The following is a 22,120-nucleotide window of genomic DNA, read 5'->3' on the forward strand; positions in this document are numbered from 1 at the left end:
AATCTCACCTTCTTAGCATACAGAACAATCTTCTGGACTTGCCCTGTTTCAGCAAAACACTGAATGACCTTGTTAGGAACATTAGCTCTCAGATAGACACTAAGTGCCAGTGTAGGGTCCACAGACTTCACTAGATCTCCCAATTCCTCTGAACACTCCAACTGTTTAGAAAGAATATAGTTAAGAATAACTCATTTTAATAAATGTAGACTGGATGAAGGCAGATCTACATATTCTAGATCTAAAGGAGCATTCATGGTATAGTGCTGGGATAATCTTCATATATACACATATAGCAGGTTGAAGAGATGTCAAAGTATTTTCCAGTAACTGTGGAATTAACAGTTAAGTTGCTTTATGAAAAAATGCATCCTAGTTGGTCATTGTTCATGGGCCAAAGTTTTAGCATTACAAAAATATTTCAGGTAGTACCCTACATCTGTGGTGGCAGCAATATAATGGGCTACTTTCCTTAAGTCTCAACCTATGATAGGATTAATGAACAGTTGTGTATCCTTGTTATTACTTCAGCATAAACTGAAAAATGATCCAGTCTGCCTTTGGATTTCATTCCATCTATCCTCCAGGTTTGATTAGCACCACTAAGTGAGATTTACATAAAAATCCTGGCTGACAGAGTCAGACTAGAGTCAACTGGCAATGATCCAGTAGGTCTGCATTAAAAATTCTTGTTCTGGTTGTTCTAAATTGGGGCAAGAGTGTACTTGTTCAGCATTGTGAGAAGGACTGGCTTACATCATTAGCTAGTGTCATCTCCTTCCAGCTAATTAAGGAGTGGCTGGGGGGAGGACTGTCCCTGCCCACAGCATAGCATGAGTCACAGTAAGCATGACAAGGGCCTTGAATATAAAAAAGTTCCTCAGAAATAGGGAAGAGGAAAGTCTTTGAAGGGACACTTAAATGATATTCTTCACACACACTCCCGCCTTGATTCAGCCTGAGCTTTGGGAAGTAGAAACAGTTGTCAGTGTCAGTCAGTGGGTAGTAGATTAATGTAAAAAAGTATCATGGAGATGTATTGTTTACACTGAAACACTGTCTGTCATATTTAAGGGGGTGGGGAGGAGGAGAAATGATTCCATTACAAAACATCTATCCCACAAAGTCACATTACTGATTTTTGTGCAGGATATAGGTCTTAGTCCTTCCAGTGGCCATGACACAGCTGCTACTAGTAGAGATTACCCCAAATTATTAAAAAAAACCACACACAGCAGCTTTACCTTATCTTCTTTTAACCATTTCTCCAGAAGCTGTTTGCGTCCCTGCTGAAGCACTGGCCTGCAGAGTTCCAAGGATTCATATTTGTTCAGCTGACCTTGGTCTAGCAGAATTCCAAAGTACTGGAGCAAGGGAGAAGTCTGACCTGGCTGTGCTTGAACGCTCTGGAACCGGCGTATGGTGTCTGGAGTACGCAGGATTCCCTTACAAAAGGTAGAGGATGTATTTTATTCACCAGTTCCATTACCGAGTGACTTTAGTTTTCAGTACTATAGGTTGTCTGATCTTACATATTCAGAGAATTGTCTGAACTATTTCTTCACCTGCTCTGGTTAGCAGCTACACTAATGAGTGGCATTTTCTCCTGTAGTGTCACAACTGAAGAGTTAAGCTATTTCTATATGCGCTCTGGTACCAGCCCAGCACTTGTGTAAGATACATTAGAGATAATGTTTCAACCTTAGTTTGACAGTTTTGTACACATGCCTTTAACATCTAGTTGGAAAATATTATCCTGCTAAGACAGTAAAAAACTCCAATTCTAGAAGCAATGCAGCTGTTCAGTATGCACAACAGGGACTACTGGATGCCACAAGGAATCATTACCACCACTGGATAAGTAGTAAAAAAAGTCCAAACAGCTACTGTCACGATGAGCCTTCACAGCCTTTAACTTTTTGGATTTCATGTGGACTCTGGATAGTCTCTTTGCTGCTGGTTGTCTCCCTTATCCCATCTCTTACCGCTGTAAAGCTTCAGATGCCCAAGTTCAATCTCATTTTTACACCCAGGCTCCTCTTACTCCCATAATCCTTTTCTTTCAACCCAATTAGTGCCCCTCTAATCCTGCAAGATCTGTTTTTAAATAAAGAACTACAATATCAACTTTGATCCAAATTACTATGCTTGTGTCTTGTACTACTCTCCCCACCTATCTTTGTTTCTTCAATTTAGTCTGGCTGAAGGCCTGACTTTATATTTGTGTCTACTGCTGCAGTATGAACAGTCCATTGAAGAGGTCTGTCCTAGACAATTGCTTTGGTGAACATACCTGTTCAAGCCATTTCAGTAGTGCTACTTCCAAGAGCAAAATGTTGATCCTTCTAACACACTTACCCATGTGAGTAATCACTGACTTCAGGGCACATCTCAGATGAAGACCTAACCTTGTACAGTTAAGCACATTCTTAACCTTTGCATTTCCAGCTTTGATAAACATCTGTTTAGCAACACTTTATACCTTTGGTGCATTTGCTGCCACTTTTGCTGCCTCTGAGTAGTTTCCCTGGGCAAACAGTGCATTGAATTTTCGGGCAAAGAGTTCCTCAGCTCCTGCCAGATTGTTGCGGACAGCCATTCGCAAAGCTAGGTCAGGATTTTGTAGCACATTAGTGATGTAAGGAATTATGTTCTCTTCCTCTACACATACTGAGAGCACCTGAATTGGATTTAGAGGGGGGAAAAGAAAAAGAGGGACATTTACAATCAGTGCATCTTCAAGCTGCAATTAAGATAAGGTATACCGGCTGCTCTTTTCAATATAGTGCCACAACAAAAAAGTAATTGTTTAGGGTGAAGGTAGGAGTAACAGGTTAGATTAAGCAGAGGAATATTTAGACTGAATATCAGGAAGTATTTGCCACTGTGGTAAGCCATTTCTGCAGGACAAGCTCTGAAGTCAAAGCCCCATTTCTTGGTCCTACAGTTGACTTTGACAGCACCATGAAGCAATTCCTTCACCCCAAAAGAGAGGGATGAGCACTAAGTTACCCAATAGGTCCCCACCATCTCATTTCTTTTTTTATTCCCCAAAAGAATTCGAGAGTATAAACACATGAATTAGGGTTTACTAACTTTCCAAACATTTAATTGAGTTGTCTCCTGAAATTGCAAGGTTGAATATACTGGTTGCCTGCAATGTCAATCTAAGATGTTTCCCTATCCAAACTTTAAGATCTAGGGTTTCCAGACAGAGCTCACTGTTCAGAACCCATGGTTTGCTTTATGCACAGCACTGAAATACTGAATACCATTGAAAAACTGCAGAAGTACTGCTTGTTAGCAAGTCTCTCCTTCCAAAATTCTATTGAATATTAGATGCTATAAGAAACCCCCCCTCCCAAAGGGAATGTCCTCAGTCTTCATCCACAAGAGTTTAGAAACCAGCCCACCCACATATATTGCTCTGATTAAGATAGTTCTGCAAATATAAAAGTCGGAGGGGAAGGAGACCTCAAATTCTCCATCACATTGTCTTTGCCAGAATGATTAGTTGAGTCTCTGAAGAGACTTGGACTGCTTCCATTCATCTGGAAGATGACCTGACATTGTCTATTCCTTTCAAGGATTCAGAATGCCACCTGAAACAGTATTCCTAGCACAAAAGCCTGAAAAAAATTAAACCTAAATCTAGGGCCCTAAAAACCACTGCTATTGCACAAACCAAAATCAGTATCAATTTTATTTCTTACACGTAGAAGTGTTCAGCATCTGCATTCTATACCTAACCCTAATTGGAAATAGGGACTCATATTTAGAGATTAACAGACTAGATTTTGCTCGTTACACAGCTACAAGCTCTTCCCACTCACTAGAAAGCACTCATCTCCATCCAGCACTGCAGATTGTGTGCTAGTATGTACAAGGACAGAGCAATTTGTGATTCAGACGTTGTAATGGCCAAAGTTCCCCCCCTCATTGCTTCCAGAAGAACATCTCTAGTAGTATTTTACAGGAAGATTAGACAATCTGAGGGAGAAGTTATAAATCAAATACGATTGTGGGATTAAACACAGATTCTCCTCAAGTCATTCTCCGAACACACATCAAGTTTGAGGAATTTTCTGATCTCCAGTTCTACCATGTTTATTGCCTTATGTTTAAAACAGCGAGTTTCTGCATTTTAGTGCCATATAGCAGGCATGGAGCACTAACTACCCTTTTGGATAAATTCTTTCAGTTCAAGTTTTCCCTCCAAAGAGCCTGATCTACATCAGAGAAATTCCTTATTTTGCGGTAAGATTTTACTACCTTTATAGAAGATCTGGACTCTCGAGGACAGCACTGGCAGCAGCTCTTGTTAACTATTGATCCAGATTACCCTTCTACTGTAAATACTGATTTACACTTTTTTAAAAATGAGTTCAGCTAGGTGGAAAGAAAGGATATTTATACCAGCAAGCTGCCTTTCCACACAACCGAAGTTTCTATGTAGGTAAACTCAGGTCTATTTTAATAGACAATTCTTCCCAATTAAGACATGACAACTATTTTCTGCCTCTCTTGTTTTATGCACCAGAACTTAAGATTTGAGCCACCAATGATCACCGTTCAGGCATCTAATTCCATCTCTTTTGGTATAAGGAGGGCAGATTTCTGCACCTGACACCACTATGAGCTTTACCTCTAGCAGCATACCTTTTGGGTAGGTGGAGGTGGGCAAGAGGCAGATTTAGACATAATGAGTAGAGCACTTGAATATCAGTAATGTTAAACATGGTCTCTCTACCCACCCCGCCCCCCCCAAACAAGACCACCACCACACACAACCTGATGCTAGTCAAACATTCATGAACTCTGATCAGTTATCATGTAGTATCTCATTTAGAGGCCAGTCGGTAAACTGTTCCGCGAAGGAGATAGTCATTTGAAGTGAAAGTGCCTATATCAGTATACACACTGCAAGTTTCTTCTAGAAGACTGAGTGTTTGAACAGAAATGTAAAGCAGATACATGACAGACATCATGACTACCACTTGTTCCCATTCCCCTCCCACTCTAATCTGACTGGGACAGCCTAGCCAAGTGCTCTAGGAACAGAATGTCCTTACTTGTCCCTTTCTGTTAACTCCTATAATTCCAGCAGTTGCTTCATGCGGTGCAGTGACAAATATGGTTTCTCCACTGATTCTATTCATGTAGATGCAGGTGCCAGTTTCAAGGTCATACAAATGGATGTAACCGTATTTTGTTATCAGAAACACCACATCATGTTTTTCACTAATCTGCAAGACAAGAACAATCAGTGTACTTAAACTTTGCTTTTAAGTCAAATTTGTTGTAATGTTACAATGGTTAGCATGAAAGGGCACACTTGTTTTGATTGCACAAAGTGACTTTCTTACTGAGTTGTGCTTGAGAGTGAGTTTGTGTAAACTTTACAGCAATGTAGCAGAATATCTACTTTATCATTGTCATTTGGGCTTACATATCAAAATAGCAGGATACTTGTTCTATAAAGGGGAAAGGATAATCAGCAACTAAAAACAGCTTACAAAGTTTAAGACTGGGGGGAGATATTACACTTAAAGTATAAACTCTGAACTAAATGTATTGGATTTTAGGACATGTATTTTTCTTTGCAAAACCTCAGATTCTGTAGCTGCACAGGAGTGTATATATTTATCATCCTGCTATATTACCATACCCCTGAGAGTCAGAGTCAATCTCATATCCTTCCATCTCAGTCTTGGACATCTACCATACCTGCATTGCTACAGGAAAGTCATTCTGTGCTTCTGGAGGAAAGAACACATCCACTGCTTTCTTGGGAAATGGTTGGTTCCCTGTTGGTGGTGTGCCAACTTCAATGATATGCAACTGTACAACAGATGGAGGTTGGTTAATACATACTATATATTTTCTGAAATATTGTATAGCTACATGGTTGCTCAAATTCACTGGGCACTGTACTTGGATTAGAAAGTGCTTTGTTTGCTGCCACAAGCCTCATTATCAATCTTACAAAAAATTCAGATTGTGTAACGAATGCTATATATCAGGGCATCTGATCTTCCTGTAGACCACAGAAGCTTTTCCTTAGTTAATTCATAGATCACATTAAGCCACAGGTCTTCCCATATTCATGAGGCCATCAGAAGTTCCTCTATCACTCTAGGTGCAACCACTTTCCCCAATATTGCTACGAAAAGCCATTATTGGCTACTTAGTTGTTCTGCCATTTAACTGTTAGCTTATTTCTACATATACCTCCAATCTGACAGCATTTGGCACAGAAATTCAAGTTCAGTCACTTACAAAGCAGTTAATAAGCTGCATGTTTGTGTTTTATTATAATTGTCAGCCAGAAGCCAAACAGGCAAGTTCTCTTTTCCAGTCTACTCTGTTCCAGTCATGGACTCATTTGCTATTCCAAAAAATAGTTTTGAGAAGGCAAGTTTGGCTCCTAATGGAATTCTCTGAAGTTAAGAATTAAAAAAAGTGAACACTGTCCAGTATCAGGACTCAGACTTTAAGGTCAGAAGGGACCGTTATGATCATCTAGTCTGACCTCCTGCACAATGCAGGCCACAGAATTTCACCCACCCACTCCTGTAAAAAACCCTAACCTAAGTAGGAAGAGCTCTGCCATCTAAAAAAGTATGAAGTCCATTTTCAAAGTCAAGCACCAGAACTTTCACTTACTTCAGTTCAAATTTTGGGTATTTGGACATCTGAACAAGTCATATCACTAAAGTTTTCTATGTCCCCAAAAATATAGTTTTATTCATTATACATGAATAACCCATTTGGAGAATCACCTGCAGTTACCTAAGGGTTCTGGTAGTGAGTCTGCTAGGAGCAAAGTTAAGATCTACGCACATGCATATAAAAACGTTATTTGAGGCTAGAGATATCACTTAAAGCCACAAGATTCCTACATAAAGGAAGTACTTCCTTCCAAAACAGAGGAGAAAAAGGCAAACACTAACAAGCTCAGGGAAAGTCTATAGATGCATGCACTATATAGTCTCACCTCTCTAGGGTTGCTTATTGAAATCCCCTGTTTGCTCCCAGGCTAAATATTCTAAAGCAAAATGATAGCATCCAGAATCAGAGCTTACCTTGCCTCCAGCTTGACCTCTTACTGCAAAACAGAAAAGAGTGGATTCCTCAGCATTACCTTCCATCTTGAACTGAGCAAAACTAGCTGCATGCCCCTCGATAGGCTGGGACACTTTTCTATCTACAGAATAAAGCTGCATGGCTCCCACAACACGATTTTGCTAAACAAAACGTAAAGAGAAGTTAGTGACAAAGCATTTCCCCCCTCACAATACTACTTAAGTACTGGCAGATTGTAGTGTGAAAAACAGTTCTTGTTTAGCTTGAGTTCTTAAGTCAGCATCTTGATTCTGTAAACCAGTTAATTTTTTTGCTAATCAGATTTGATTGTACAGGAAATCCATTGTATCAGAATGATGACAGATACAAGACTGAAATGGCCAGCTAAACACTGGATGTAGAAGAAAAAGAGTCTCCAGATAAGTTCGTTCAGAGTTAAGGTACCCCCCCACCACGTCTCAGTTTAAGATGGTCTTTGGTCTTAGCAGATCTAAAAGTCAACTATTCATTGTCTTTGTAACAAGATAGAGGAATCAGAATATCATTACACACTGAGGGAAGTTATGCAGCTTACAAAAAAGGCTTTCAGTCAAGTTTTGGCTTTCCAGACTGGTGTAATCAATAACTATTAAGTACCTGTGCAGATATGCCAGTCAGAAGTAACCATTTTTGCTTAGCATCTGTACGATAGTTGATGATCTGGCATCCTGCCAGACTAGAGTGTCGGTCAAACATTTTCACAGGCTGAGATTCTCCCTCCATGCTCCAGTGGTAGACTGCATTGTCAGTTACAAGAGCAACAGTGTTCAGCGAAATCCATTTCCAGAAGGTAACATCATCAGTCATAGTATGAGCCTTCATTTTACTCTTCATCTCAATGTTAAAGATTTGAAGCGTTTTCCCAGCTAAAAAACACAAGTTCAACTCAATAAGCTGAGTTAGTAGATATCTCCCCTTCAAATACCATGATAGCTGCACTATGAAGTTAGACTTGCAGTGCATTATGGCATCCTCCTAAGAGGAAGGCTAGATGCATTTGCCTATGACATTCATAGTGATAAGCTAAACTATTAGCCAGACATTTCTGAAGTTATGTTATTACCGCACATGGCCGTACAAAAAACCCTGACCTCTCAATTGGCTGTTGCTTAACCAATTTTGAAGAGATGGTGGAAACAGCTTTTTAATTAAGTGACAAACCATCTGAACAATTTCAGTTTTATCAGTTACAGGTAACCACATTTTTAAATGTACATATTAAGAACACATTCAGTTGAATTTCTCTTGAAGCTTGTTAGGCATCAAAAAATCTGTCCATGTCTGTTTCAAATATAACAACCATAATGATCAAAAAGTGGGCTCTGTCAGGTGTTTGTAATTCTGTTTCATTAACCAAAACACTTATAAGTTGGTAAGCTAACAAAACAAAGGATCTTTGGCTGCAACAGACCAGAGATAAATATAAACTACATATGGGACAGGGAGGGTAGAGGGGAGAACCAGAACAAGGGACTAATGCAAGCTCCAGAGGATAGGGAAAGGCAAATGTTTTGAATTACATGGAAGGGTAAATACACATGTCCAAAATAACGATGCTACCACCTATTTTATTCCTTCTGCCACCAAAATAATGGTTAGATTCATTCTACAGTAGCATATGCTGAAGAATCATTGCTACTTTTAAAGGGGAACAAAAAAAGTTTGAAGTGGCATGCCAAAAAATTTCTGGCTCAGCTAGTTGCTAATCAGGGGAATGTAGAGAGCAGAAAGTTCAAGCTATTCCCATTAATAGACATGTACCAGTGACGGACTAGCTAATCACGTTTATATGATTTTTACTGTAAGATGCAAAACAGAGGCTATTTTATTTGCACTTGTGGCTATTAAAAGCCAACTGTCAAAAGTTTATGTTGCATACTTTCAAAAGTAGGTCTCAGAGTTAAAGGTTAGAAAGTCACGGTGACAGTCTACTACAAATTTTGATTTGGTTGACAGTCACTCTGCTAACAAGATAGCCATGTTTTGAGGCGTATAAGGATGGACACAGAGGTTCAGGAATGCTGCATCTGAACTGCAAACAGTGAGAAGTTTGGTATTATGTGCTAGATATACTACAGTTCATCTAATCTCAAGGTCTCTTGTTTTGCACCATTTCATGCTGCTATTTTTCAAGTATCGGGCATTACAGTTAACACAAGGGATAATGTAAGGGAACTAGAGTACAGTCCAGTTTTATTTCCATCCCACACAATATGCAAAGCACACCAAGGAAAAAAAACAACCAGACTTGAGTTGTAAGAGTCATAATCCTGCTTATAAAAAGTCTGAAGGGTCCCAAGTTTACTGCTTTAGGCCAAGTGCAACTGTAGAGCTTTCAAACTGGTAGTTTTTGAAGTAAGTTTCCTAAATTTGGAGTACACGGTTTCCTTAACCTCTTCAGTGCTACTCTAAAGAATATCTAGGGATGAGCATGTAGGCCATTGTCTGCTCTTACACCTTAATTATTCAGTAACATGCACTGTAAGCCTTTAAGCCTGTAAGCCTTTGGACTTTGGTATTCTCTTTTCATAGAACAGGACAAAAATACAATCTAAATTGAGAACTCACCATCTGCATACACAAGAAAGCATTAGAGATGTGAACAAAATAGGAGTACAACATTAAAACCATCAGAAAGATTAACGTAACTAATGACTGAGTCTAAAGCAATACAGGACAATAGATGAGCAATTAAGAGAAAACCCTTACTTTAATTAGATCTAATAGATTAGCTCAGGGATAGGCACATGAGCTGATTTTCAGTGGCACTCACACTGCCCAGGTCTTGCCCACTGGTCGGGGAGGCTCTGCATTTTAGTTTAATTTTAAGATGAAACTTCTTAAACTTTTAAAACCCTTATTTACTTTATGTAAAAAACAGTAGTTTAGTTTATAATATAGACTTATAGAAAGACCTTCTAAAAATGTTAAAATGTATTACTGGCACGCAAAACTAGAGTGAATAAATGAAGACTCAGCACACCACTTCTGAAAGGTTGCCAACCCCTGGATTAGCTTGATCTAAAACAAAGGTTGCATAGACTAATTCATGAATAACTTCAAAAGTTAAGCTAATCATTTTAATTTCCAAACAGTTTATCCTCCCAAAAAAAAAAAAAAAAGGGAAAATACACAGTACTCTTGAGCATAACTGTCAATGGGCGACTTAGTACATGTCTGACCTTGCACTACAGTTTTAGTGTACTGTGGAGGATGTAGTTTTTAATTTGTTGTGTAACATGTAGCTTGATAGAGTTTGACTTCTGTATCTTGTAAATCTGTAGAGCATTTAGTGACTCATGAATTTTTCAAAATGCACTAAGCTATAAAGTTGTTCGTCCTTGTTTGACTCACTTGGCACACCCTCTGCCCCCTCCCACAACCCCCAGGAGGTCAGATCTGAGAACAAATGGACAGCAATAATCTTTTTATCCTCCTCTCCTCCCCCCCCTGCCCCAAAAGGGAGTCCAGGTTTTTTGGGGCAGGGAGGTTTAGCAAGGAGTCACCTGAAACCCCTTTTGTTCCATGAAGAGTTACTATTAACTAGGAATTTCAGACAACTATTTCTCTGGCTTCCATAGCTGGACTAGCCACCACAAGCTGTAAGATTGTGTTAGACAGTCTATTCACCAAGAAAAATCCTGATCTCAGCTGTAGGTGGACCAATACTAGAATATAGAAAAGCAGACAGCAAGACATCATCAAAACTTACTGCAAATCAGCAGCATTCCATTCAACAAGTCTAGGATGACAGCTTAGCTGACGATAGCTAAGACAAGGATACAGATTTTCCATGGTGAATTTTGGGAAAGGCAAACATCTTAGAGCAACCAGCATATTCTTAGAATGTCTGCCCAAAATCAGGGTTAACCTTTGAATATGAACTCTTCAGTCTTCAAAAACAATGGATTTGCCCTAACTGGCAGTTTACACAGAAAGTTATACAATAGTCAGATCTTAAAACGTAAGATGTTCTTTTCATACCTTTTAGTGCAATGACTTTGCTAGCAGGATTCATGATAGCACTGTCAGCCGAAATTGGTCTGCGAATGGGATTGCTGGGGTCATTCATGTCAATAATCACCACTTGTGCTTGTTCTCCTACTTTCTCTCTTATGCAGATGAATTTGTCTGACTCCATAGTCAGAGTACTGAAGCCAATGTTAGCTGGGTTGATCCCCAGATTTTGGAGCTAGAAGACAAAAATAAAAAGTTTAGTCACTTTAAGAGTTTGTATTACACAAGATGATCAGCTGAAGTCTGGTTCATGAAATCTACTCTATGAAGTGAACAATAACCATGAAGCTTTGTCAGACAGTATTCTTTTGCAAGCTTTTCCCTATAATAGGTCTTTTACTGGGAAGAAGGGCATGAGATAGAGGTCCACCACCTGGAAGGTGTGTTTGAGCACAACTGGAGGAAAGCCTGCTATGCTTTATTCCAAGATGGGTTCCAGAGCATTTTTCTAACATTTAAAGAGGTTCAAAATTTTAGTCTGATCTTGAGTATGAGGTACGCTCTCAAACTTTGTTGGACCACAACCCCCTTCTGACAACAAAAATTACAACACGATCCCAGGAGTAGGGACTGAAGCCTGAGCCCACCACCCCTGGTGGAGGGGCCAAAGCCCAAGGGCTTCAGCCCTAGGCCCGGCAGGCCTGTAACCTGACTTCCTGAGCCCCAGGCCCTAGCAAGTTTAAGCTAGGCCTGGTGACCCCATTAAAATGAGGTGCTGACCCACAGTTTATTCTTTAGAGCAGCAGTTCTCAAAGTAACTTATGGTAAGTCCACATGAGAGCTGGAAGGTGCAGATTCCAGGCTGAGGAGGCACACCTGTACTCACTGATAGAGAGAGAGAGAGAGAGAGAGAGAGAGAGAGAGAGAGCGCGCACTAAAAATAGGAGTGGTTTAGCCATGGTGTTAGGAAGGGCTAGCCACTCAAGTACAATTCCATCTGAGACCATAGGCAGGTACTTTGAGTGGTCAGCCCCTCTGGTTGTTCATGCTGCCATGGCTACACTTCTACTTTTAATGCACTAGCTCAAACACACTGCTCAAGCACACGTATCTCCCCTCAAGCTGGAATCTGTCATCCATGTAAGTTTCTGGTAGTTCTCTCCTTCCAAAAAGGTACACACTGAAGCCAGAGTGAATAGCTTAATCTAGGAACTGAGAGCAGTGTGTTGGACAACTCAGCTGCATCTGAGCCATTTTTGTTCTGATGTGGATGATGATGTATTCAGTATTCAAGCCTCAAACTAGTTTCTAGAGAACAGGTTAAGGATTTAATTTCTGCACTGACTACCTCCATAAAAAAAACTTTGAATTTTAGACCATTAACTATGAACCTAAGTGTATTGGATGAAGTTCTCTCATTTGTCTTACCCACTTCTGTACTGGTTAGATTAGAGGGTAAATTTACATTTAGTGATTCTCTGCATAACAAAGTCAGGACAGTGGCTTTAGTAGTGCAGTTAACACTTCCCAGAAGGGCAAGGGTGGAGCACACAGAACACTGCCTACTACTACATGAAGAATTTACTGAGCCAGGCAGCCACTCCTTTCTGCTTAGACCTGATCTGCCTCTCTTGAGAAATTTGTTGATGAAAAGCTTACTTTAGAAGTAGGAGCTTAGGGAAAAAAGGTTCAGTTCAAGTGTTCGAAGGGAGTATGCTTTGTTTAATTTTAAATGCTTCAAGTGTTTAAAACCAAAATATTAGTCAAAGCTCAGTAGTACAAATATTCATCTGGGGGTCAAGGTATTGAGACCCAAGTTCAGATCCTGTTTCTAACAGACTTTTAGGACAAATGACAACTTGTGCCTCAGTTTCTTCACTGGTAGAAGTGCAGAGTAGCTACCTAAGAGGGATGAAACATTTTGTAAAGCTTAGAACTTTGGATGAAACTATAGGATTGCAATTAATTTACATTAGTATCAAAGTTGTGGAAAGATGAGTGGTCTTATTCTACCACTTAAAGTTCAGAACTTTGTGTTCATTTATGATTAGACAATGCTTAGTAACCAAGGCATATTTAGTTCTAAAGTGAATGAGAAAGTGAAGAGGTCAAACGTGTGGCTCCTTGACAGAGTTTGGTCTTTACACAAAGCTACTTTTGAAGACAGTGTTCTGGAAACCACATGTTAAATTTAAGTAAAATGATGATCTAACAGTTATATTTGGTGCAGGCTTTATGAAAGGCTCCACCTTAGCAATTCCATTACAGTCTTCTCTTGCACGCTCTGATAAAGAGGGTGTGTCATACTGTGCTATTCTGCTCAACCTTTTCCCACAACTTTGTGAAAGGAGTTTATAGAAGCAAGCAACTTACAGGATGCCAGATTAGAATGGTGGATGCCTTAAAAGCAACTTTTAGAAAGAATCCGTATGATCTAGTGCAGTGGTTCTCAACCATGGATAACCATTACCCCTGGGAGTATGCAGAGGTCTTCCAGGGGTACATCAATTCATCTAGATTTGCCTAGTTTTACTACAGGCTATATAAAAAGCAGTAGTGAAGTCAGTACAAACTAAAATTTCATGCAGACAATGATTTGTTTATACTGCTCTATATACACCTCTACCCCAGTATAACATGACCTGATATAACATGAGTTTGGATATAATGCGGTAAAGCAGCACTCTGGCGGATCAAAGCAAAGTTCAATATAATGCTGTTTCACCATAACGTGGTAAGATTTTTTGGCTCCTGAGGACAGCGTTATATTGGTGTAGAGGTGTACTATAAATCTTGTACTTTTCAGTGTATATTCCAATTATATTGTAAAAATGAGAACAATTTTAGTAATAGTATACTTTGACACTTATTTATTTTTATGTCCAATTTAGTGAACAAGTACTTTAAATGAGGTGAAACTTGGGGAATGGGGGGATAAGATGATAAAACAAATCAGACTCCTGCAAGGGATCCAGTAGTCTGGAAAGGTGGAGTACCTCTGATCTAGTGAATCACGATTGGAGTCAGAAACCTAAGGCTTACCCCAAACTGCTACTGACTTACACAAGGCAACAGAGTCACAAAGGCTTACTACTTCCTCCATATTTCCCTCCCAACAAACCCATCATTACTTCCCAAATGAGGAAATTCCTTCTTAGTTCACAAAGGCATTGTGAGCTTCAGTTTTCACAGAAACTTTAGTTTTATTCTACTCTAGCTTAGCTTGTCCCATCAATATTAGGTTGTCTTTTAGATCAGAAGATCTAAACTATTTCTGCCACAAAGTGAACAGATGTTCAATGCTGAACAAATCTCCCCCCCACCCCCAAAAGAGTCAGATTCTCCTGTGAAGCTCTTCAATGGATGATCTGCCTGCTATGGCCCAGATTTTCAAACTGAAGCAGAAGTGTGCAAGTCAGCTTTTCTGCATGCATATATTCACATCTGCATCAAGGTTTGTATGCTGTCTGAAAGTCTAGGTCTATTTATAAAAAATAAAAAAGGCACCATCCAATTGGCAGGTTAACCAAGCTCTCACTTGTGTTGACTGTGCCATGTCTAGTTTAAACTGGGCTCCTTGGGGACAGAGATGGAGTTCTTCTGTACAACTTAATGTGAGCAAGGTCAGACAACGTAAGCCACTCTTCCCCTACAAAGAGAGAAGTGCCTTATGTTTACACTAGACAGCCACAGCTAATCCAAGGAACAAGAGACTAGTCACTACTACTGTAATACTGCAGCTCAGTGAACCCTACTCTTCTGCTTAAGCATCCCATAAATTTCTCCTGAATGCTTGACATTTAAAAGTTGCAATGTTGTACTCAGCATGGGAGAGACCACATTGCAATTCAGCTTACTACAGTCATTACTAGACCTCTGTTTAAACAGGCAGGCAACAAAACCAAGCAACCTTTGGGACAGGACAAGTGATGAGATGCTGCTCAAGATATCAACACTCATTTTATACCCATTGGTAAATTGGGCATGTTGTGACAAATCTGGAAATTTCCTGCAATAGCCTTAAACTTTATATAATAAAATTTCTCAAGTATTTTTAGATTAAATGCAAAGTTCAAGTCTTATTGTGGGCTGGGATTGCATGCAACTTCTCAGGGAGGGGGAGATGGGAAGTGAACAACCCTGAGAAGTGTAATGAACTTTAAAGGACTTCATTGAGAGTGGAGTCCCAGAAGTACATTCTTGTCTGCAAGTGGTTGCCTGGAGAATCTCTAGGGGAAGATGAATGCAAATTCCTGACTTCCAGTTATGCAAAAGCCACAAAAAAGACTATGAACCATTTGAACCTATAGCCTGAAGAGGGACCACTGTCAATTACCTATTCCTGGAGTCTCAAGATCAAAGGCTCAACTATATAAAGTTGAGACTAACCTCTTCATAACTAGCACACCTATGAACTTGTTACCATAGGAAAACCTTACTGAGGTTTGAAGGACTCACTACCAGAGCCGATGTTGGAGCTGGGGGCTGACTGCTGACAAGTTTATCATGCATGTATCTTCTTTTGGCTGTATGATGTTTTCACTTTAAGTGTGCTTGCTTAGAGAGCTGTGTGGTAACTTAACACTACTGGCAATTACATTATTCATAGCCCTCAAAGAGAAAGCAAAGTGCAGGCACTGGCCTGTTTTGGCAGTCTGTCTTGCTGGGGATCCTAGTGTGGACATGAAACTGAAGCCTAAAAAACTCCTGGTCAAGAGAGAAAGATATGGGTTTCTGCCCAAGAAAGGTGATGATTAAGGAGCCTTGAGTCTAGTGTGCGCACTCTTGGTGGACCAATGAGGAGGAACACAGGTGCAGTTCCCATGGACTGTGAAACATGTTATTTTTCTCCTCATTTCTGACTTTGGCACGAGACAAAAATTGGTACAATTCCTGACCTCAAGTCTGTGCTCCAACCATGCTCCCATGGAAGCCTGAGTCTGCTCAATCACTTTTCTTCCCACTCACTCTGCAGAGAGAGAGTCCTGCCCAAGAACTCAAATGGCAGATCGTGACCTGATCATTTTAAAACCTTGAACAAATGTTTCCCATATTTGTCATGTTCTGGCAGAGGCACTAAATAAAGTAGATGCCTATTTAGAATCCCAATTTTTTAGTTGCATGATCTCATCAAGAGCCTAGGTCTCCAGTCAGGCTATCCTTGCTGCTAAAATTATATAACAAGGTTCAAAATGGCTGTATGAACCTAACTGTGTGCAAAACTGTCAAAGTTATAGTTCCTACAGTAAATGTAAGGCAGACCTCAAGCAGACATTGTACAGCTTCACCCTAGTATGGTAGTTGCATTGCTGTGGGATCCAAGCTAGGAATTGCCTGAATCTATGTGCTGAGTAACTTTGTTCCATTTCAGACTTTCCTTTCCCAGAAAGTCAAGGGAAAAGTTGAATTTCTAACAATCTGAGTTACAGTAGTCTGAATTATTTCATATGTCAAGTCACTCTGCATAAGGAAATTCAGTTATTTTTATCTTGAGTAACCAGAGGGTCAAAATGAAAGCTTAAGCAAGTTTGTGTCTGTATTTAACTCAAAGTATAGGAGTTCTTTCTGAACATTATTTTTCTAGCATTTTAGTTTTATAAACTCAGTGGAGAGGTATTCTGTAGGAGACAGCATACACAAAACTTCAATTGCTTTTAAGATTGATTTTCCAAGTCAATATTCTTGCTTCTGTTACCAAAGAACTGTTAGACAGTTGGAGTTGTCTATACAAACAGGTTTATAGAGTTGTATCCCTTTTTCCTATCCAGGTGATGCAAGTCAAGCTTTCCAGATCACCAAGGATGTTTGCTTTTGGATTAACACAAGAATTCATTCCAAAGGCTTGGTTTTACATGAGGAATTTGGATCAACATTTTTCCCAAAAAGACAAAAGACAAAAACTGGAGAGCAAGGATCATAAACATACCTGCAAGTGAAACCTGAGAGGGAATGTAATGTGTTATCTTAAGGAGGTTCTTATTTTATTAAAAAATTTAAACTCATGTTCCTTTCTTCCCTGGCAATTCAATTAAGTAAAGGGATCTCTGGTAAAGCAGGACTTAATAAAAAAAAGTGTGACATTTTAAACAAAACCAGCACTTTTGCCGTTCAGCCTTTATGAAGCCTGCAGAGGACAGAAAGATACCAACTATTTTTCTCCCCCACCCTTGCTCTATATCACCTTTAAGCAGGGCCCCATTTATTCTGCAATGGAGGAATTTGCTGCAGAATTGTTTTCTAGCATCTCAGCTTTCATTTTAAAAATTATCTTGCCCTTATTGTTGCAGATAACCTTGGTAAGCTTGAGCCAAATGTAAACCAATGCACACTCAGAGCCTGAAAAACAAGAGCCAAGAGATATGGCTGAACTGACTGGAGCAACTCAGGGCCTTCTGAACTCCATGGCTGCAACACCAGGAAATTTAACATTCTACCGGTCTCAAGTGAATTCAGTATATTTTGCAGGAAAATTTGTTAGCTTGCTATTGTTAGGCATCCATAATTTTGTTTTCATACACACATGGGAATTGGTTGACTCCAGTGCCTATTCCCTTCATCGTTCTGTAGGCTTAGGTCGATTGAGCCCCATATATAGTGTACATCTGTCCTAAATGTAGCTGAGTTGACATAGCTTAGGTTGACCTTTTGCAGTGTCTACACTGCACTGGGTTGACAGGAGAGTTTCTCCCATCAACTTACCTTATGCTTCTCATTCTGATGGAGTACTGGAATCGACAGGAGAGCGATCAGTGGTCAATTTAGTGGGTCTTCACTAGATCTGCTAAATCAACCCCCAGTAGATCAGTTGCCAGGCATCTATCCCCCAGTAAGTGGGGACAAGCCCTTAGTAGTGGGGGAAGACTGAGACCAAGTCCAGCTTGCAACCAGTGAACAGGAAGAGCCAGAAGTTCTTAAGGCCTAGCAAGCTGAGGAGATGAACTGATGAAGCAGACTACAAGCTTCCCTAGTACATTGTGCGTAGGCAGACTATTCTTAGTTGAACCAACACAACTATCAACCCCATAGAGGTAGGCCTGCTTTCCTAGACTTAAGATCTTTTAGGCTAGTCAAGTACCAAGTGATCTCACCACATTAAAAGCCTTCATAAGCTGAACCCAGTTAGCACGAGACCAATGTATTGTTTGGCAGTGCCAGTTTGAAACTTCCTGCAACTTCTGCTCTAAGTTCAGAGACCAAGTGGGTGAGAGAATCTCATAATGGACCAACTTCTGTTGGTGACAGACAAGCTTTCAAGGCACAGAGCTCTTCACAGACCTGAAGATGAGCTCTGAGAGACTCAAAAGCTTGTCTCTCACCAACAGAAGTTGGTGCAATATGAGATTTTATTTCACCCATCTCATCTCTAAACTGCTAAACCTCTTCAAACATGCAGATAGATTCTTGCACAATGTTACTGCCTACATTGAGTCATTAAGATTTAATCTTTATGGGCTGGGACAAATTTTAACCACTACAAGATAACAAGAGAAAATCCTATTTTAAAAGGAAAACTATGATGCAAAAATTATGCCATCTTTGGTCTGGTGGTTGATTTTAAAGCTGAATTTGGGGGCAGCTCAGGAACCTTTTCTTCACATGTTACTTTAGTTCAGCACAACACAAGTTAACACCACAATGTGAAAAGGAGGTGGATATAAAGAGTGAATGGATCTCTGGTCCTGTCTTCATCTACAGCAGCCCAACTGCAGCACTATATGTTCAAATGCTACTATACCAATGAGAGCGCTTCTCCCATCAGCATAGTTAATCCACCCAAGAGGTGGTAGCAATGTTGATGGGAGAACCTCTACACCATGGGGGGGGGTCAGTTATACTGATACACCTCTGTAGTGTAGACCTGGCCTTAGTCTGCAGTAAGACCTGAGAGAGTCTCACTCTAGTCCCCATTTAAAAGCGGACCTCCATGGCAGAGTATCTAGCTATAGACCAGTCACAAGCATCTTCAGTTATTTCTTGCAGCTTCTGTCAAACTTTCCAATTCAGTCTACCTTAGAACTTAACATAGATGCCCATGCTAATGGATGCTAAATGCCTACCCAAATTAGGAGGGACACAAGAGACAAGATGGCTGAGGTAATCTTATGGGGACCAGCTTCTGTTGGTGAAAGACAAGATTTTAAGCTTACATAGAGCTCTTCTTCAGGTATACACAGTGTTTATTACTATGTTTCTTAGCAGGGAAAACTTATTTCAGTCTTACTTTCCATTAAGTTAGATCCCTGCTGTTAAGTTGCAGGTTACAGTTTTAATGTTACAAGATATACTTGTTCAATTAATTATTGAATGTACCCAGAAGTAATTTTCCTGGTTTTTAAAGATACCTGTCAAATCTACACTGAAACTTAACCCACTATTGGTTATAAGCAACTCTGGATGTTACTGTTATCAAAATGAGAAAAAAAAAAAAAAAAGAGTTCACTTTGTGCAGATTCAGGGTCATTTCCCCCATTTGTCAGCAGGTAAATTTGGAGGCTGAGACAGTATTTTAAGTTATCTTGAAAAACAGTAAACTTAGCGTGAAGGTAATATCCCACCAGAGGGAAGGGAGAATTTTTAAATGTTATTACACTACACTGGAAAACTCAAATCTGTTGCATTTGTTTTGTGGCTTCCAGGGGAAGAATTAGGAAAAGAATGGTTAGCCTAACTTAGTCATTAGATAGTCACTTCAGAAAGTAAATATGGGATGTGAAAAGTTACTTCACAGCTTAAATTTTACAGGACATCTTGCCAACTCTGAAAAGTATAACCAATGATGATCTCCAATGCTGCTGGTATTTCATAAAGTAGTTATAGAAACAAAGCATCAAAGTTATAACGCTGCTTCATAAAGTTCTGGCAAGAGCAACTGCTGTTCAGCATCCAGTCTGAAGCTAACTTCAAGTTTTTAGAAACAGAACTGGAGGTTGGAGAGTTCAGCTAAATTGCATGGTGTACCTGAAGCCATAATCTAAAATTAATGGCTTTATCTGAATGCACTATTGTATGAGCAACAGCCATGGTAAGTGAAAACTATTCAGTAGTATAAGTATGACAGCCTTTACTGTGACAGACAATGCAAGTATCTTGAATAGTTTGCCACACAAAAATACCCCTCATTTGTGTTAGTATAACTAATGATGCAACCTGATGAAAAATGCGCTGACAGCAGTAACTGTTGCATCCTTCCTGAAAAGCTTGATTTCTTAGACAATTTGCTGAGCTTTCATCAAGTCGTCCCTGCTCCCCTAGGGCATAAAAATGCTGAGAATGCAGTATTTCCTAGCATCACTGAACAACAGGATATAAGCCATTGTTCTTACAGTGAGAAATCCCCCTCACACACACCCCCCCAAAAAAAAAAACTGGTTTATCTACAGGGCTAGGAAGCCAAACAGCCCTGGGAACTGAAAGATTTGTAATAACCTCTATAAAACAAATTAAGATTTTAAATTTTCCTAAGGAAAGCGTTACCCTAATTATTTTAGGTGTCATATAGCTAATTCACATTATAGATTACATCACAACACTGAAAATACAAGGGACAGGCTTAAGGAAGCCTTGCTGGCACTTGTTTATCTTGTGCTGCTTCAGTTGAGAGTTTCAGCTTTACTCCCTTATGTTACCGAAGGTTTAACTATCTGTGCTGGCATTTGCCAGAATGTAGCTTTGGAGCAATTCTTTTAAGAGACTGGTGCTACACTGTTGTCTGTTACCAGCACAGTTAGAAACTGTTTTGGAGTTGCATAATGTCACATTTTTCAAATACACCCCTGGGACTCACACACCAAGTTTTAGTCATACAGAATGGACAGTCTTGTGTTGCATTTGCTGCTTCTCCACTAGCATTTGGAGAAGTCAAGGTGGGGGGGGGGGGGAGAAGGGACACACAACAATCACAGAAGTTTACAAGTCTTAAGAGCACTCAGAAAACTTGCTAACAGCTGAAGCTTCCTTGTGTACCTACAAGCTGCCTCAGCAAATCAGAAGGCCCTGTTGCCAAACCACAAAACTAATTATGTATCCAGGACACAAGTAACTTGTCCAAATTCTAGGTTAATATGTTGGTAGGCTGTATAAGTGTTATTTTCAAGATTCCAACAGCATACAGACAGTTGTGAAGTAACCATTTATATGACTCAGCTCTGTCCTTGTCACTTTCAAGGCTCCCCTAAGTCCCTTCTGTAAGTTCATACAGCTACAATACAAGCTTGAGATCTCAAGTAAGATGGCAAAACAGGAAATTCGAAGTCAAGATCTAGCTCATGCTACTATAGCAATTGTTATGGCTCCACTCCTACAGCACCATATCTCCCGTTCTCACTGTTGCCTTTCATATTGGAGATGGCGTTTCAGCTGGAGCTTATTCAGCTTGTTCCAGTACATACAGAGGGTATAGGTCATTTGAAATTCACATATGCACATTGAGAATAAGTTTAGTACTCTGCCACTATTGCTCAACTTTCCATCTGAAAAACTCTACACTGAACTGTAGGCTTCCTTCCCAGCTGCACTGCTAGACATTCACCTATTTAGAACAGGCACAGTTTTGCTACATTACTCTATTATAAGGCAGTTTACAATATTTTTGGAGACTAAGCTATACAAAGGTTTTGGCAACTTTCAAAATGTTGATTTAATTGACATTAATGGGTAACACTATTGCATTAGATCAGAAACATGCAAGCACTTAGGCTCTAGTGTTTGGTTAGTGTTTGTCTACTTATAAGTCCACTCGCTAAAGTAATGAAAGCATAGGGGGGGAGAAAAATCACCCCCCCACCCCCCATGTTCAATAGTGGTTTAAAATGCTCTTCCCAAATAAGTCAATATTCATACTTGTCCAATGTTACTTAGAAGTAACCTACAAAGCTTTGAGTGATTCTGAAAAACAAATATTATGGTGCTTAAGTGAAGAGCAAGTTCACATCTGGGGAGAGACCACCACAAGTTTTAATTATGCTTAAAATTAAAAAACCCACAACCTTAGAGTTTCAGCCCCAATTTTCAGTTTGTAGCAAATAACCTGACAGCAGTA

General features: G+C 39.8%; 1 protein-coding gene across 1 annotated transcript in view; it reads right to left on the bottom strand.

Moving 5' to 3' along the window:
• CLTC (clathrin heavy chain) overlaps positions 1–22,120 on the bottom strand; it is a 50,464-nt gene that overhangs the window by 22,130 nt on the left and 6,214 nt on the right. The window contains exons 2-9 of the mRNA XM_032784941.2: positions 11,110–11,317; positions 7,723–7,991; positions 7,086–7,247; positions 5,728–5,841; positions 5,073–5,246; positions 2,483–2,680; positions 1,245–1,445; positions 9–161 (exon numbers count right to left, since the gene is read on the bottom strand). Coding sequence (XP_032640832.1) covers positions 9–161; positions 1,245–1,445; positions 2,483–2,680; positions 5,073–5,246; positions 5,728–5,841; positions 7,086–7,247; positions 7,723–7,991; positions 11,110–11,317 — 1,479 coding nt within the window. The remainder of the gene's footprint in view (positions 1–8; positions 162–1,244; positions 1,446–2,482; positions 2,681–5,072; positions 5,247–5,727; positions 5,842–7,085; positions 7,248–7,722; positions 7,992–11,109; positions 11,318–22,120) is intronic.

The sequence above is a fragment of the Chelonoidis abingdonii genome, chromosome 20 (assembly GCF_003597395.2).
Source record: "Chelonoidis abingdonii isolate Lonesome George chromosome 20, CheloAbing_2.0, whole genome shotgun sequence".
NCBI classification, from domain to species: Eukaryota; Metazoa; Chordata; order Testudines; family Testudinidae; genus Chelonoidis; species Chelonoidis abingdonii.